Source organism: Bos indicus x Bos taurus, chromosome 19, assembly GCF_003369695.1.
Source record: "Bos indicus x Bos taurus breed Angus x Brahman F1 hybrid chromosome 19, Bos_hybrid_MaternalHap_v2.0, whole genome shotgun sequence".
NCBI lineage: Eukaryota > Metazoa > Chordata > Mammalia > Artiodactyla > Bovidae > Bos > Bos indicus x Bos taurus.
In genome coordinates this window covers 58,169,784-58,184,966 of record NC_040094.1, presented here as the reverse complement: position 1 = coordinate 58,184,966, position 15,183 = coordinate 58,169,784, and the positions used below count along the sequence as shown (strand labels likewise).

At 59.1% G+C, this 15,183-nt stretch overlaps 1 protein-coding gene across 5 annotated transcripts in view; it reads left to right on the top strand.

Moving 5' to 3' along the window:
- LOC113878048 (kinesin-like protein KIF19) overlaps positions 1-15,183 on the top strand; it is a 35,540-nt gene that overhangs the window by 4,675 nt on the left and 15,682 nt on the right. For 2 of the 5 annotated variants that reach the window (XM_027518874.1, XM_027518873.1), the window contains exons 3-8: positions 8,612-8,722; positions 9,372-9,459; positions 9,743-9,879; positions 11,111-11,236; positions 11,589-11,783; positions 13,516-13,662. In XM_027518874.1, the coding sequence (XP_027374675.1) occupies positions 8,612-8,722; positions 9,372-9,459; positions 9,743-9,879; positions 11,111-11,236; positions 11,589-11,783; positions 13,516-13,662 (804 nt within the window). The remainder of the gene's footprint in view (positions 1-8,611; positions 8,723-9,371; positions 9,460-9,742; positions 9,880-11,110; positions 11,237-11,588; positions 11,784-13,515; positions 13,663-15,183) is intronic. The other 3 variants (XM_027518875.1, XM_027518876.1, XM_027518878.1) reach the window with 3 other exon arrangements.

Genomic DNA, 15,183 nt, shown 5'->3' with positions numbered 1-15,183 from the left:
GTCAGCAGGAGGAGATGGAGGGCAGGCTGCAGTGTCATGCACGCCTGGCGCTGATGGCACAGGCTCCAGGTCCTTGCTGGAACCAGGTGTACCTTGGCATCTTTGAATGTTCGCACCTTGAAGGCTCAGTGTAGGGGACTTACTGGATTAGTGAGAGAAAGTGCCCGGGGTTCCTGGACTGGCTGATGAGAGGGGCCATCCATGAAGGGCCAGGGAGCTCCAGAGGAGAGCCCTCCTTCCCGGCAAGGCCACTCCCTGTTGGTCCCACGTGTCCCCAGGGCTGCAGGGACAAAGATGCTGTCTCTCTGCGCTGCTCCTGGCTCCCAGCCGGACTGGGGGCTGAGGACATTAACCGATGCTGATGGAAACGCTCTGGTCCAGGGCACAGCCCGTTGTGTGCCCACACACGGCAAACACAGGCTCCTTTCTGTCCCTGCCAGTAGAGAGGGAGGCTGGACTGAGCCTCCGAGAAGGTCCTGGGCTGGGCAGTGCCGATGGGCCTGCTCCTTTCTCGGCTTAGACATACAGAGGGTGGTCTAAGCGGCGTGGGCCCAGGACTCTCAATACGGACTCCAGGCCCTGCAGGGGGAGAACACTAGGCTTCTGCCCCCAGCATCTTCTCTCCCCACTGGGTTCAAAGATGCACTTGCCTGCGACTTCCCTGGCGGTCCAGTGGTTAAGACTCTGCCCTTCCCCTGCGTAGGAGTTTGATCTCTGGTCAGGTGACTAAGATAAAACAAGGATGCACTTGCCTGGCCTGCAGTTTGGGAGAAGCCACAGTGCGTGGCAGGCTGGGCACCTCTCAAAAACCAGCCACCACTCAAGTGCTCCATTCCTCTGACCAGTAAGACCCTGGGCGGCCGGAGGTAAAGACACACAAGTCCAAGAAGCAGAATGGCGGACTTCTCTGGTGGTCCAGTGGTTAAGACTTTACCTTCCAACGCAAGGGGCGTGAGTTCAACCCCTGGTTGGGGAAGTAAGATCTCACATGCCTCGAGGCCAAAATTTAAGAAAAGGGCAAACTCCCAGTCTGGCCAGGCCCTGCACCCTGACCTCCGTGGCTCTTTGGTGACCCCCCAGGGCTCGTCTATGTCCCTGGCCCCCCAGGCCTGCATCATTGACCCCGACAGGGCTCGGGGCTGCAGGCTTGACCAGCCTCACTGATGGGCCAGCTGTTCAGCTCCTCCTTCTTGAGGTGTAGAGCCTGGTGACTGGCAGGGAGAGCGTGGGAGCAACCCCAGCATAACACGGCCATGGAGCCGCTTCCCAGCAAAGGTGCCGCTGGCCCAGGCAGCCTGCACAACGCCCCGCCCCCACTAAAGAGACTTCTGCTTGGGAAGTAGACCTGCCCTTGACCCAGCGGCTTCCGTTGCCCGCTTGCTTGTGGCCCTTCCTCACAACCCAGCCCCACAGAGGGGCTCCCAGCCCAGTCTGCCCTGGCCTGGGCTTCTAGGCTCTTTCTTCCCTCTGTGGTGGAGGAGTTACTTGCCCCCGTGCTCGGGCCAGGGGGTGGGGAGCAACCCAGAGGTCACACTACTGAAGCCCGGCCCTTGGTGGTCAGCAGGGAGGCCGTGCTGTCAAAGCCTGCCAGTCGGCGGTCCTAGTGGGGAGAGGTGGGCCTAGGCGTCCGTCACCTGCTGGCATGAGGGGGGTCCCAGCACAGCCTTGCTTGGAGCTGGGGGTTGTTCTCCTGGGGCTGAGAGAGTCCGTGTTCCCCCCGCTTTGCAGAGGTGGACACGGGCAGGGCAGAGTGTCCTCTGCGGACCAGAGGCTGGTGCCTGCATTCTGAGGAAGCTGGAGCCAGGTTTGGATTTGTAAAGAGGAGGTTCGGGTGCCTGTGGTCTTACCTGCCCCACCCACCGCCCCCGGGGATGTTGATTTGGGTTGACGGTTGATTTGGGGCGTCATCATAGCGCTGTCAACACAATGCCTTCTTACATGTCTCCAGGGCTTCCCTGGTGGCGCTAGTGGTAAAGAACTCACCTGCCAATGCAGGAGACATAGGAGATACAGGTTCGAGCCCTGGGTCGGGAAGATCCCCTGAAAGAGGGCCTGGCAACCCACTCCAGTATTCTTGCCTGGAGCATCCCATGGACAGAGGAGCCTGGTGGGCAACAGTCCATAGGTTCACAAAGTCCGACACAACTGAAGCGACTTAGTATGCACACGTAGACGTCTCCAGGGTTCCTGGATGCCCAGCGCTCCCCAGTGCCTGGTGCGTGGTCGGGATTTAAGAGATGTTAGTTTATCTCAAGGGCTGACAGTCAGGATGGTTTCAGGCCCCGGAGATAAGTGAGACCCTGGCCCACCTCCTGCCCACCCGCTTCTGGCTTCAGGGCTTTCTGTCTGGTGGTCCCCAGTTGGTCACTGCCACATATATATGTTCGGGGAAGAGTCCAGTAGGAGCTCAGTCTCCTAGCATTGGGGGTTGGGACTAGACTCTGATGCCAGACCCTTCAGGGAGTGCCCCTGATGACTGTAAAGTGGGGGAGGGCAGCCTGAGAGGGCGGTGGGGCCCAGGAGTCCCAAGGCTGGAAAAAGAAGCTCCCAGAACAAAGAGCTTCCTTCTCCCCACCCCACCCCCACTGCCCCGAGGAGCCCACAGCCCACTGCCTCTCCCCTCAGCCTCCCCGACTGTGTTTATCTGCAGGATTTAAGTCACCTGCCCATATGCATAATCCCAGAATTAGCCTCAAAGCCCAACTGTCAACCTCCCTGTACCCCTGGGGGTCCTGTCTCAGGAGTCAGGCGAGGGGCTTCCTAGTCTCTGTTTTCTCATCAGAAAGCAGGATGTTAATAACCTGCTCTGCCAGGCCCTAGAGCTGTTGAGAGGATTAGAGCGATCCTGTGAGGGTGAGGCTATTGTGAAAGATAAATAGAGGATAAGATGACAGGTGCTGAGCGTCAGAATCCGTGAGTGTTGTTCGGGAGCCAGGGCGGCTTCAGTCTGCTCACTGCCCCAGGGGCAGGGCCTCCCTGCACGCCCACCGCCCACTGTCTGGTTGCTTCCCGGCTCTGTGACCCCAGAGGGCGGAGCCTGGTGGAGCGTGACTTGGGAGAGGATTTGGGGAGCCTTTCCCTCCGCCCTTAGCCACACCACCACGCATCTCCCCAGCCCACTCCCAGCCCCAGACAACCACTTTCCGTCTCTGTAGATTCGCCTGCTCTGGACAGTTCATGGAAACTGGGTCCTGAAATGTGTGGTTCTTCGTGTCTGACTGGTTTCACTGAGCATGTTTTCAGGGTTCATCCACGTTGTCGCCTGGGTCAGAGTGTCATTCCTTTTCGTGGCTGGATAGGATTCCATGCTGCTCTGCATCTGATCGACCTCTCCTCAGTTGAAGGACATTTGGCTTGTTTCCTATGTTTTGACTGTTATGAATAATGCCGCCAGGATGCAAGAATGCTTACACTTAGCGCCTGAATGGGTGCACGGCAAGCTGTGTGCTGTATTGTTGTGCTCAGCCATCTCTGACTCTGGGACCCCGTGGACTGTAGCCTGCCAGGCTCCTCTGTCCATGGGATTCTCCAGGTAAGGATACTGGAGTCGGTTGCCGTTTTCTCCTCCAGGGGATCTTCCAGACCCAGGGATCAAACTCGCGTCTCCCGCATTGGCAGATGGATTCTTTACCACTGAGCCACAGGAGCAATGGTTAAAAAGGCAGATCTGTGGGCCCAGTTCCCCAGAGTTTCTCATTCCGTGAATCTGGGCAATGCTGGGAATCTGCATTTCAGAGGCTTCCAGGAAGACGGTGATGAAGGGATCAGCAGACCCGCGAGAAAGGCAGCCCTGGACCATGTCGGTCACGCCTCTGCTTACCCAGGTCCTCACAGTCCTGTAGGAAGGTGGGGACCTGGCCAGGATATCAGCCAGGTGTGGCTCTGTTGGGAGCAGTTGGCTGGACCTCGGTGGCTTTATGAGCTCAGCATTCTAATCTTTTTTCATCTAGCCTCATGGCTGTCAGGGCCCTGTAACACCCTTCCTGGGATCAAGAATCTCCTTTCTTGAGTACCCACAGGATGGTACAACTAGAAATCTGACCAGCCATGAATTTTCCTTCTTAAAGAACAAACAAATGCAGAAACAGCTTTACAGAGGTGATATCCAGCTGGAATCCGGCTTTTGTTTTGCTGTGTCTGGTTTACAGCCCGAGAATAAAGGAGCTGTGGGCTTAGTAACCTGGACTGGAAATGATTCTCCTGAGCTAGGCACCCCCTCACATTCCTGTTCTCTGCTGGGGCTTCCCGAGCAGGTGAGGGGTGATGGGGTGATTTCTTCTCTCAAGGCTATGGCCCTGTGGGTCCTCCCTGACTTCTGGCCAGGGTGAACATGAGGCCCAGAGAGGTGGTGCAGTCTTCCCGGGGTCACCCAGCAGTCTGAAGCCTGAACCCAATTTGCACATCGCCCCCGGCTCAGAGAACTTCGCTGCCAGTTTGGTGGCTTGAGGGGGAACAGCGGTTTTCAAGCGGGGGTAATTGTGCTCCCCGGGGGGGCATGTGGCAATGTCACCCCTGGAGGAGGCAGTGCCAGGGCCTCCAGTGCCGGAGGGCTGCTGCCAACCATCCTACAACGCCCGGGACAATTCCCGCTCGCAGTGGTCCAGCCCAAAGCATCAGAAGCGCCAAGACTGAGGAACCCTGAGCCATCCACAGGCCAGAAAGACGTGGTTAGTGCTGCTCAGCTGATCAAAACCCCGCAGCTTAGCGCTGCTCAGCAGGAAGAAGTCCCCACACGCTTTGTTCCTGGTATTTCTCACCTAGGAGATGCTGGGGAGGAGCCTGGCACCTTCTGTGGCCCCATCTACAGATGACATGTCCCTCCCCCGAGTCTGAGGCCCCCCTAGATCCCCAATGGATCTTGGGTTTCCCGGCCCAAATCTAGAACTGTGCAAAGATCACAACTGGCCTTGAGTCAAGAATAGGTCTGGGTGTGGGGCAGTGAGGGCAGGGAGAGGGCAAGCCGGGGCCTCTGCAGAGTCAGGGGGCCTGGATCAGCGGAGACTGGGCCCTGCCATGTGCTGCCAGGCCCCAGCCACGCCTCCCACCCCACCCCCTGCCATATGGGGGGGCCCTGTGCCTCTTGTGTGGTCAACGTCCCCCTTGAAACCTCCCAGAGGCAGGTGTCCAGCATGCTACAGGTTGAACATGGACACCTAAGACTCAAGGATTTTGTGAAAGGACGCTCCCAGGCTGAGCCCACCGCCTCCGGGCTGAGGGAGGAGCCTGCCTCTGGGCAGGAGGTTGGGGGGTGATGTATCAGTTTCCAAGGCTGCTGGACCAAAATACCACAGTTGTTCAGTCACTCAGTCGTGTCCGACTCTTTGAGACCCCACGGACTGCAGCACGCCAGGCCTCCCTGTCCTTCACCATCTCCCGGAGTTCTCCCAAACTCTTGTGCATCGAGTCGGTGATGCCATCCAGTCATCTCATCCCCTGTCGTCCCCTTCTCCTCCTGCCTTCAATCTTTCCCAGCATCAGGGTCTTTTCTAAGGAGTCAGCTCTTTGTATCAGGTGGGCAAACTATTGGAGTTTCAACTTCAGCATCAGTCCTGCCAATGACTATTCAGGACTGATTTCCTTTCGGGTGGACTGGCTTGATCTCCTTCCCTCTACATGTGTTTGTGCCCTAATAGCCCCCTTTTATAAGGACACCACCGGACCTTATAAAAGGGCCACATCCTAACTCAGCTGATTACATCTGCAACAACGCTATTTCCAAATAAGGGCACACTCGGAGGGGCTGGGGAGTTGGACTTCAACATTTAAATCTGGTGTGGGGGGCACAGCTCAACCAAACAGAGGAGCATCCCCCCGCCAGGCCTCTGTTGTTCCAGAGGCGGGGACAGGAGGCCTGGTTAGGAGCCTGGGTCCTGGAACCCAGTGGCTTTGAATCCAGTGAGCTCTGTTGTTGGCAGTGCAGCCTTGGGTACCAGTCTGACTCCCCATTACAATCTTGCGATAATGAGGGCCTGCTCTAAGTTGTCGGAGAAGATGAGAAAGTGTGCAAAGCATTTAGCACTGCACATGGCCCCAGTGTGGCTTTATTTAGAAAGCTTTCCTTGGGGACTTCCCTGGTGGTCTAGTGATTAGGACTCTTGTGTTTCCACTGCAGAGGGGCGTGGGTTCAATCCCTGGTCAGGAAAGTTCCAGAAGCCACGAGGTGTAGCCAGAAGAAACAAAACATCCCCTGGGCCGATGCTGGGTGCCAGTCTGGGTGACTTTTTGGAGCTGCTTTGGGCAGGGGGGCGGGGTGGGCAACACGTGCTCACAGAGGGGCCCCTAGGTCTCCTTCTGTGGCCATCTTGGGTCTGTGCTCTCGGGATTCCTGGCAGTGAGAACAGGAGGAAAAGTTCCTGAGCTCTCGTTCCAACCCTGAGAACTGCTGGTGATTCTGCGCTGAGGCCAACTGCCCACAGCCTGCCTGTCACATCACGGCCTTGCTCGTGTGGCCCCCTTGACGCTTTCCCACCTCACGTTCCTCCGCCAGTTCTTGCTCATCCTTTAAGACTTGGTGCTGGGACTTCCCTGGTGGTCCAGTGGTTAAGACTCTGCATTTCCAGGGCAGGGGGCACAGGTTCAATTTCTGGTCAGGGAACTGAGATCCTGCTTGCTTCATGGCATGCCGGAAATTTTTTAAAAATAAAGTAGATATGCAACAAGGACTTACTTCCTGATGGCTCAGTTGATAAAGAATCTGCGTGTAGTGCAGGAGACCCTGGTTCAATCTCTGGTTCACGAAGATCCCCTGGAGAAGGAAATGGCAACCCATTCCTGTATTCTTGCCTGGAGAATTCCATGGACAGAGCAGCCTGGTGGGCTCCAGTCCATGGGGTCACAAGAGTCGAACACAACTTAGCAACTAAACCACCAAGCATCAGGGATTTACTGTATACCACAGGGAACTATATTAAATATCTTATTAAAAAAAAAGAGTTCTGGTACCTCCTCTTTCAGGAAGCCCTCCTGCAGTGGAAAAGCTGGGTCGTGTGCCCCCTCTCTGCACTCTGCCTGCCTCCCAGAACCCAGCGCTTGTTACTAAAATGGTCTGTTCCCCACTGTACTCTGAATGTCAGGCAGGAAATCACATCTCTCTCTGACCCGGAGGGTATCACTTAATGCCTGGGTTACATGCAAGGTGCCCAGCAGTTGTGGTCACTCGGCCCAAACTCACTGTGCTGCCTCCGTGGCAGCCCCGAGCACCCCACCCTCACCCCAGCCCTCCGCAGCTCAGCTCCAGTTCACCTGGCCGAGGGGCACAAGGGCTCCATTGTGTGCCCGAGTGGACAGGGAAGGGGGTGATGCTCTGAAGAGTGGGGTGCGGGCAGGGGTCCAGACAGATGGAGACCCAGACGAAGCCCTCTTTTAAGAGGGGCTCGTGGCAGCTGTGCTGACAGTGTCCTGATTCAGGAGGCTGGATGTCAAAGGAACCAGATGCCCACGGTGCCCATGAACTTGGCAGTGCCGAAGGTCATCTGAAGGTGATCAGTGGGGGATGGGCATCTGTGCAGGCTGCTCACCCTCCCCTGCACTGAAAGCCCCCAGAGGGTGCCCCTCGGGCCACTGGCGCTGCCGGTGTGCCCAGGAGCTCTGACACCGAGGGTGAGAGCCATGCAGCTGGTCAGGTTCCCTTGCATCCCTCTTCTGGGACACATGCCTGGGGACTTGTGGGCGGATATTTCTTCATTTGGGTCTGACACTTGATCAGGGCTCCTGCTGCTGGTATTAGGGCCCGAGCCAGGAAGTGGATCCTGGGAGAGGCTTACATGGCCCTGGGGCTGAAGCCCAGAGGAGGTGGCTGGAGACAGGTGTGCACCCCAGATACACTGCAGGCCCCAGTGCCCTGCACTCGACTCGCTGTGGCCACCCAGGCTTTAGCAGTCTGTGAGGGGGGCCGGGGCAGTGGCCTCCTCGTTTCCCTGCACAGAGCCCCAGCCCAGCCTGTCTGGGGCGTCTCCTCTCGTGACTCTGGAATCCCACCTGACTGACTAAGACCTCTGCGTGAGGGTCCCGGGCTCGGGCCTCCTGGGAAGCTGTCTTACCTCTTCCTTCTTCCCTCCACTGCAGGTCTCAGAGGAGGGCCCTGCTGGGACCTGGGAGATGGGGTGGGGTGTCTTTAGGCCGGTTTAGATGCCGTGAGCACCAGCGTGTACCTGCTGGGAGGAGCCTGGTGGGAGCCCCAAAGCTGCGGTCCTCCCAGCACCGGGGGCTCCTGAATCCTGGTGCTGGATGGGGGTGCACCCAGAGGGACCCCTATACATCTCCTGAGTCCACGGTACTGGACCGGGCTCCCAAATCAGCCTCCTCTGTCTGCCCCCCAGGGGCCAGCCTCAGTCCTTGTCTCCTCTCAAGCTCTCTTTGGGCCGTCACTGGCCCTGACTCCCCTGCTGACCCCGGAAGGGATCTCTGAGACCTTGGGGTGGTCCCAGGGCAGCCCGTCCGCTCAGTGTCTTGTCCTATGTTGAGACTTGGTTGACCTTGACCCTGGCGCTCCCAGACGCCATCCCTCTCTCATCCGGCCCCTCCCACTCCTTAAGGTCAGTGGTCAGTGTGGACATTGGGGTGGGCCTGGGGCTCCTGGGTGACTGCTCGCCTCCCCTTGGGACCTTTGCAGATGGTGGTTCTTATGGACCCAATGGAGGATCCCGATGACATCCTACGGGCGCACCGCTCCCGGGAGAAGTCCTACCTGTTCGACGTGGCCTTTGACTTCACTGCCACCCAGGTGAGGGGGCGCCTGGGCCTGGGGACACACGGGATCCCCTCTCTGCCCTCTGACTGACTTGAGAGGGAGCCCTTAGGGGACCCTGGCACCGAGCCCCAGGAGACCCTCCATCACTCACTCTCTCCCTGCCGCATCCCCACATACACACGCATGGGTGAGCCTGCATGGCGCATACAGAGCCGTCTGCGTGGACACACCACGGTCAGCACACAAATGCCACCCTCCACAGGGACCCACACAGCACTCCCCACAGGTGGCCCCTAGGGGAGCTGCAGGAAGGTGCTTGAAGCCCATCTGGTGCTGGGAGGGGCACCTCAGGGAAGCTGACACCCTCCCAGGGACCCCCATCTCACCCATCCGTGGATGCTCCAAGGAGCAGGTGTGAGGCGTCCTCTGGGCTGGGGGCTGGGAGCCAGCTGTTGGTGGGGAGGGTCTCAGGTGTCCTGAGCACTCTTGCAGGCTGGCATTCCCTGCCCCCCCGACCCATGGGGGGAAAGCAGAGACAGCCATCCCCCTTCCCACACCCACATCTCAGGGCCCGAGGGCTCCAAGGATGAAACTGCCTCTTGGGCATCAGGGTGAGCCCGTGGGCCCGTGTGCTCTGCCCTGGCTGTGCCCAGGGCCCTGATGGATCTCCTCTTTCCTACAGGAGATGGTGTATCAGGCCACCACCAAGAGCCTCATCGAAGGCGTCATCTCAGGCTACAATGCCACTGTCTTTGCCTATGGCCCCACAGGTGAGGGCGAGTGCCCCCAAGAATCAAGCTCCTCACCCTCTACCTCAGAGCTTGTCTGGCCCAGGCCGCAGCAGGAATCAAGGACATGGCCGATTGAAACTGCCCTCTCCCAGAGCCCTTTAGACCCAGAGCCCCACCCCCAGCCAAGGATGCCATCTTCTCCCCCTATCCCACCTCCCGGCCACCTGGGAGGCTCCAGCCTTGAGGACACCCCCAGGTTTGCCAGGGGCCCCCGTGCTCCCAGTCTCCATCCTGCTCACCCACCCACCCTGCTCTGCCCCAGGCTGCGGGAAAACCTACACCATGCTGGGCACAGACCACGAGCCCGGCATCTACGTTCGGACCCTCAACGACCTCTTCCGTGCCATCGAGGAGACCAGCGATGACATGGAATACGAGGTGTCCATGTCCTACCTGGAGGTGAGCCCTCGGCCCACCCCGTCCTGTGGGCTTGGGCCAGGAGGTCCACAGGCCCGGGCTGGTTTACCTCCCAGGGGTCAGGTCAGGGGGCAGTTTCCTGGGGGCGCTCGTCACGGCTGCTCTCACACGTGCATGTGGTCGGCCTGACTTTATAAAAACTCAGAGAGGTTAGGCAACTAGATAGCCACAGTTCCGCGGTCACACAGTAAGTGGGGGAACAGGAATTCAGACTCAGGACCCTGCGGCTTTAGAGCCGGGCCCTGCCCACTTGGCTACTCCAAAGCTACCTGGTCACTGCACACAGACCTCAGCCAGCCTCCCAGAGGCCATCCTCTGGACCCACTCCTCCACTTGCCTGGTGGCTCAGATGGTAAAGAATCTGCCTGCAATGCAGGAGACCCAGGCTTGGGAAGATCCCCTGGAGAAGGAAATGGCAACCCACTCCATTCTTGTCTGGAGAATCCCATGGACAGAGGAGCCTGGTGGGCTACAGTGCATGGGGTCTCAGAGAGTCGGACACGACTGAGCCAACCCTGTTTGCTTTGCCAGGCTACCTGTAGGCACTCTGTATATGTAGGTACAGGTGAGAATGTTACATACACAGACAGGCTTAGACCTGCCAGCCTTCTCCACCTTGACATAGCCCCCGATGCCCACCTGTGGGAGTGCTATCACTAGGCAATAGCAGATCAGTGTGGGTGGGGGCCCACAGAGGCCAGAAGCGGCGGGAGAGCCACTGGGCTAGGCTCCATCTGGCTCCTGGCCTCCCTGGCTCCCTCTGGAAGCTGATAATCTCCTGGGTGACAGCTCAGGAGGGGCAGCGAGGCATTGCTGCCAGCACCTGCTCCAGCCAGCATCATGTTGACTTAGACAGCAAAATGCACTTCGATGGCCGTGGCTAGGGAGGCTGGGTGAAGGTACCATAAGGGTTGCCTAGCAACCACCAGGGCTTGGCCATGGGTTAGGTCCTATCCTCTGCCTGGTGCCCGGCCGGCCTGCTACCTTCTGTACCGTTGGCTCTGGCAGCCCAGTATTTCCCCCCTGGATGCTGAAGCCCCCTTATGCCCACCCCATAGGAAGGAAGGAAGGGGTCCATCTCCTTAACCCAGGGTTTCCCTGAGAGGAGCCTGGAGCTCTCGGGAGGGATGGAGAGCCCGGCTGTTGCCTGAGCCTCCTGCTCTTGGTCTCCCGTTAACGTCTGTCCCCTGCCCCTCCCAACCGGTCCCATCAGATCTACAATGAGATGATCCGGGACCTGCTGAACCCTTCCCTGGGGTACCTGGAGCTGAGGGAAGACTCCAAGGGAGTGATCCAGGTGGCTGGAATCACTGAGGTCTCCACCATCAATGCCAAAGAGGCGAGTCTTGTGCAGCCAGTCGGGTAGTGGAGGACACTAATCTCTGTGTGTGGGGGTATGACCAGAGGCGGCAGGGCTCTGCAACCAGGGAGCCACTGCAGTTCAGGTGGCTGGAGCTGGGGCAGACACAGAGGACCCTGGATGACACGCCCCCGGCCACGCCGACCCTGGGGACCGGCCAGGCACCCAGCCTCCCAGTTGACAGACAGGCCCTGAACACTCGGCCCCCACAGCACACGGGCGGCTGACCCAGCCCTGCCTTGGGCCCCTTCCCAACCTCGCAGAGGCAGGACTGGGGAGCATCCCCACGGGCCCCCAGGAGTGGCCTCCCTGCTCTGCCCTGCCCACCCAGATCATGCAGCTGCTGATGAGGGGGAACCGGCAGAGGACCCAGGAGCCCACAGCCGCCAACCAGACGTCCTCGCGCTCCCACGCCGTGCTCCAGGTGGCCGTGCGCCAGCGCAGCCGGGTCAGGGACGTCCTGCAGGAGGTGCGGCAGGGCCGACTCTTCATGATCGACCTGGCTGGCTCTGAGCGGGCCTCCCAGGTGAGGCCGGCTCCCCCCGGGGCTGGGGGCAGAGCTTGGGGGTGCGGGGCAGGGAGGCTGGCCCACCCCGCTCCCCAAGGGGTGGAGTGGGGACTGTCTCAGGGAGGGCGGGAGTGGGGGGTGCTCCAGAGGGGCGGGCACTGAGGGATGTCACAGAGGACAGAAAGGATTGGCTGGGTTAGGGTACCCCAGGGAGATCCCCCCCCCCGCCAAGGGGCTGTTTTGTGGGAAGGGGCCTGGGAGTGTGAGGGTCTCTCCAGGGAAGAAAACAGTGTGTGTCCCAGAGGACCTGGGGAAACAGCCAGGAGAATGAACGGGCCCGGTGAGGAGCTGGCGCCCCGGGGAGACAATGTCCCCTGAGGGAGGGGACCCTGCCCACCACATCAGGGAGAGAAAAGAGCCTGCCACCCACTTGTCAGTGTTCGTCCCTCCCCATCGCCGTTTGCCCAGCCCTGCCACCCTGGCCCCCTCTTGTGGGCAAATTCAGAAGTTTCGTGGTCGCCTGAATCCATGGGCATCTCACCATTAGCACTGAGGCAAACGCAAGCACCAGGGAGAAGCAACAAGGGTTTCATGTTGGAACACGTGGGGTTGGTTTCCACAGGGTGGAGTGGGAGAAACACATTTTCTTTCCATAAAGGCCTGAGGGCTTCCTGGAGGAAGGGGGCGGGGAGCAGCCAGTGGGGAGAGGGTGTGCCCTGCAGCCACCCGATCCCAGCTTCACCAGGCTGGGCAGAGATGTCTCCCAAGGGTGGCAGAGCCTCCTGGGACTTGGTCCTGTCCTGCTCTTACATCCATTCATGCACAAATTCATGCATTTCCTAATGCACAGGTTTCCTTTTTTTAAAATATTTACTTATTATTTATTTATGTATCGGCTGCTTCGGGTCTTAGTAATGGCACATGGAATCTTTAGTTGCAGCATTCAAACTCTTAGCTGTGGATGTGGGACCTAGTTCCCTAACCAGGGATCGAACGCAGGCCCCCTGCATTGGGAGCGTGGAGTCTTAGACCCTGGAACCCCAGGGGGTTCCTCACACACCTTCTTATACACATATACACGCTGTCACATGTACACATGCAACTCACACACGCTCACACACCCTTCCCCACATACACGCAAACTTCCATCCTTCCCCTCTGGAGCCTGGCTCTCTCTCTAGAGCCGGGAGCCCACAGCCGTGAGGGCTCCCAGCTGAGCTGCCTGGGAAGTCGCGACCTCCCGCCATCTCGCCCTCGGCGCTGCCCTTAACTGTGCCAGCGGGTCAGTCCCCAGGCAGACGAAGAGCCAGGCTCTCAGCCCTCCGTGGGAGCGTCCTGTCCCCTGCTCTTGTCCAGCTTGCGTGCTCAGTTGCTTTGGTCGTGTCCAACTCTGTGACCCCATGGAGTGCAGCCCGCCAGGCTCCTCTGTCCATGAGATTTTCTAGGCAAGAGTATTGGAGTGGGTTGCCACGCCCTCCTCCAGAGAATCTCCTAGACCCAGGGATCGAACCGGCGTTTCCTGTGTCTCCTGCATTGCCAGGCAGGTTCTTTACCACTAGCACCCGCCTAGGAAGCCCCACTCTTGTCCAGAGACCTTCTTGTTCTCTGACCTTCTGGAATGCCCTCCCTGGGCAGAGGGCAGACCAGGTCCTCAGCGTCTCTTCCTTGCAGAGCCCTGGGGGATGGGGAGAGGGTTTACAACCCAGGATGGCCTGGGGTGGGGAGTCATACCTGCTGCTCGCGCCCCCAGACGCAGAACCGTGGGCAGCGCATGAAAGAGGGGGCCCACATCAACCGCTCGCTGCTGGCCCTGGGCAACTGCATCAATGCGCTCAGCGACAAGGCCACCAACAAGTACGTCAACTATCGCGACAGCAAGCTCACCCGCCTCCTGAAGGTACCAGCTGCCACCGGGCCTGGGCCCTGGGCACCGGGGTGGGGCTGCCAGCTGCACAGAGAGAAATACAGGATGTCCAGCTGCATGTGAATAAATAACGGATAAATAACGAAATCTGGTTTGGGTATCAGTATGTATGTCCCATGCCATCTTTGAGACATACTTATACTTTAAAAAAAGCTCACTCATCCAAATTTCAGATCTAAACTGGGTGTCCTGTGTGTTAGGGGTTTCCGGGTGGCTGAGGGGGTAAAAAAAAATCTGCCTGCAATGCAGGAGATGGGGGTTTGATTCCTGGGTCAGGAAGATCCCCTGGAGGAGGGCATGGCAACCCACGCCAGTACTCTTGCCTGGAGAATCCCATGGACAAAGGAGCCAGTCCACGGGGTCTAGAAGAGTCGGACATGGCTGAAGCGACTGAGCACGCGCTCGCCGGCCCCTGTTTGCGAACAGCGGGGAGGAAAAGAGGTTGCATCTGAGCATCTGACCGCCCCCCTCCCACCCAGGGCTGTGGATTTGAGGGAACTGGGAGTCATCTGGATTTGGGGGTTCAGGTGGACAGTCAGTCTCGTGGCTCCCAGAGGCTGCTGTTGTGGGGTGGGGGGCGCACTCCTGGCTGGTCTCTGAATGGACTGCTTCACCTCGCCACACCCAGTTCCTTTTTGGAGAGGAGGGAGCCATTCTGCATGATTTGTGGGATCTTAATTTCCCGACCAGGGACTGAACCCTGGGCCCTCAGTAGTGAAAGCATGGAGTTCTAACCACCAGACGGCCAGGGAATTCTCCTCAGTTCCTTTTATCGGGTAGCGTATCTGAGTTAGGGGGTCGTTAATCCCATTTGCAGACGAGGACACCGAGGCACCAAGAGGCTAAGTAACCTCCCCAAAGGCTCCCGCCAGTAAGTGCTGGATGGAGGGCCCCAGCAGAGGTCTGGCTGGGCTGATGGCAGAGCTGCAGGTGACCTAACGCCGGGCATCAGCCCGCCAGCATCACTGCACCTGCAGGCTGGGGGTGCGAGAGCCGGCTCCTGCCACCTAGAAACCGGAGGGAGCTGAGGGTTAGGGAGGTGAAGGAGCTTGCTTGAAGTTGCTCAGCTGGTCACTGCCACGCCCAAGGGCTTTGCCCCCAGGCCCCTGTAGCCCCGCACACTCTCTCCGTTGAAGAGGGCAGGGCTAAGCCCGGGACAAGGGAGGCAGTGGCCACAGGCCCAGTTCACTCCATCACCAGCCTCGCTCCAGCCAAGACAATGGCACCTTCCGCCGTCAGCAGACGGGGTGACCTGGATGGCCCGAGGAGATGGCGGAGAAGCCCAGGACCCCTCAGAGCTCCTCCCGCTCTGGTTCCAGCCAACCTTTCCTCGTCCTCATGTATATGAGCGGGGGAGGAGGAGAGCTGGGAGGCCCTGACTCAGATGCTGGAAATTTTCTAACATGAGCTTTGGAGAAGAAACGGAGAGGGAAGAAGCGGGGAGGCGGCAGAGGGGGCGGGAGGGCCCATGGGGTGCTCGGCACCAGCACCTGT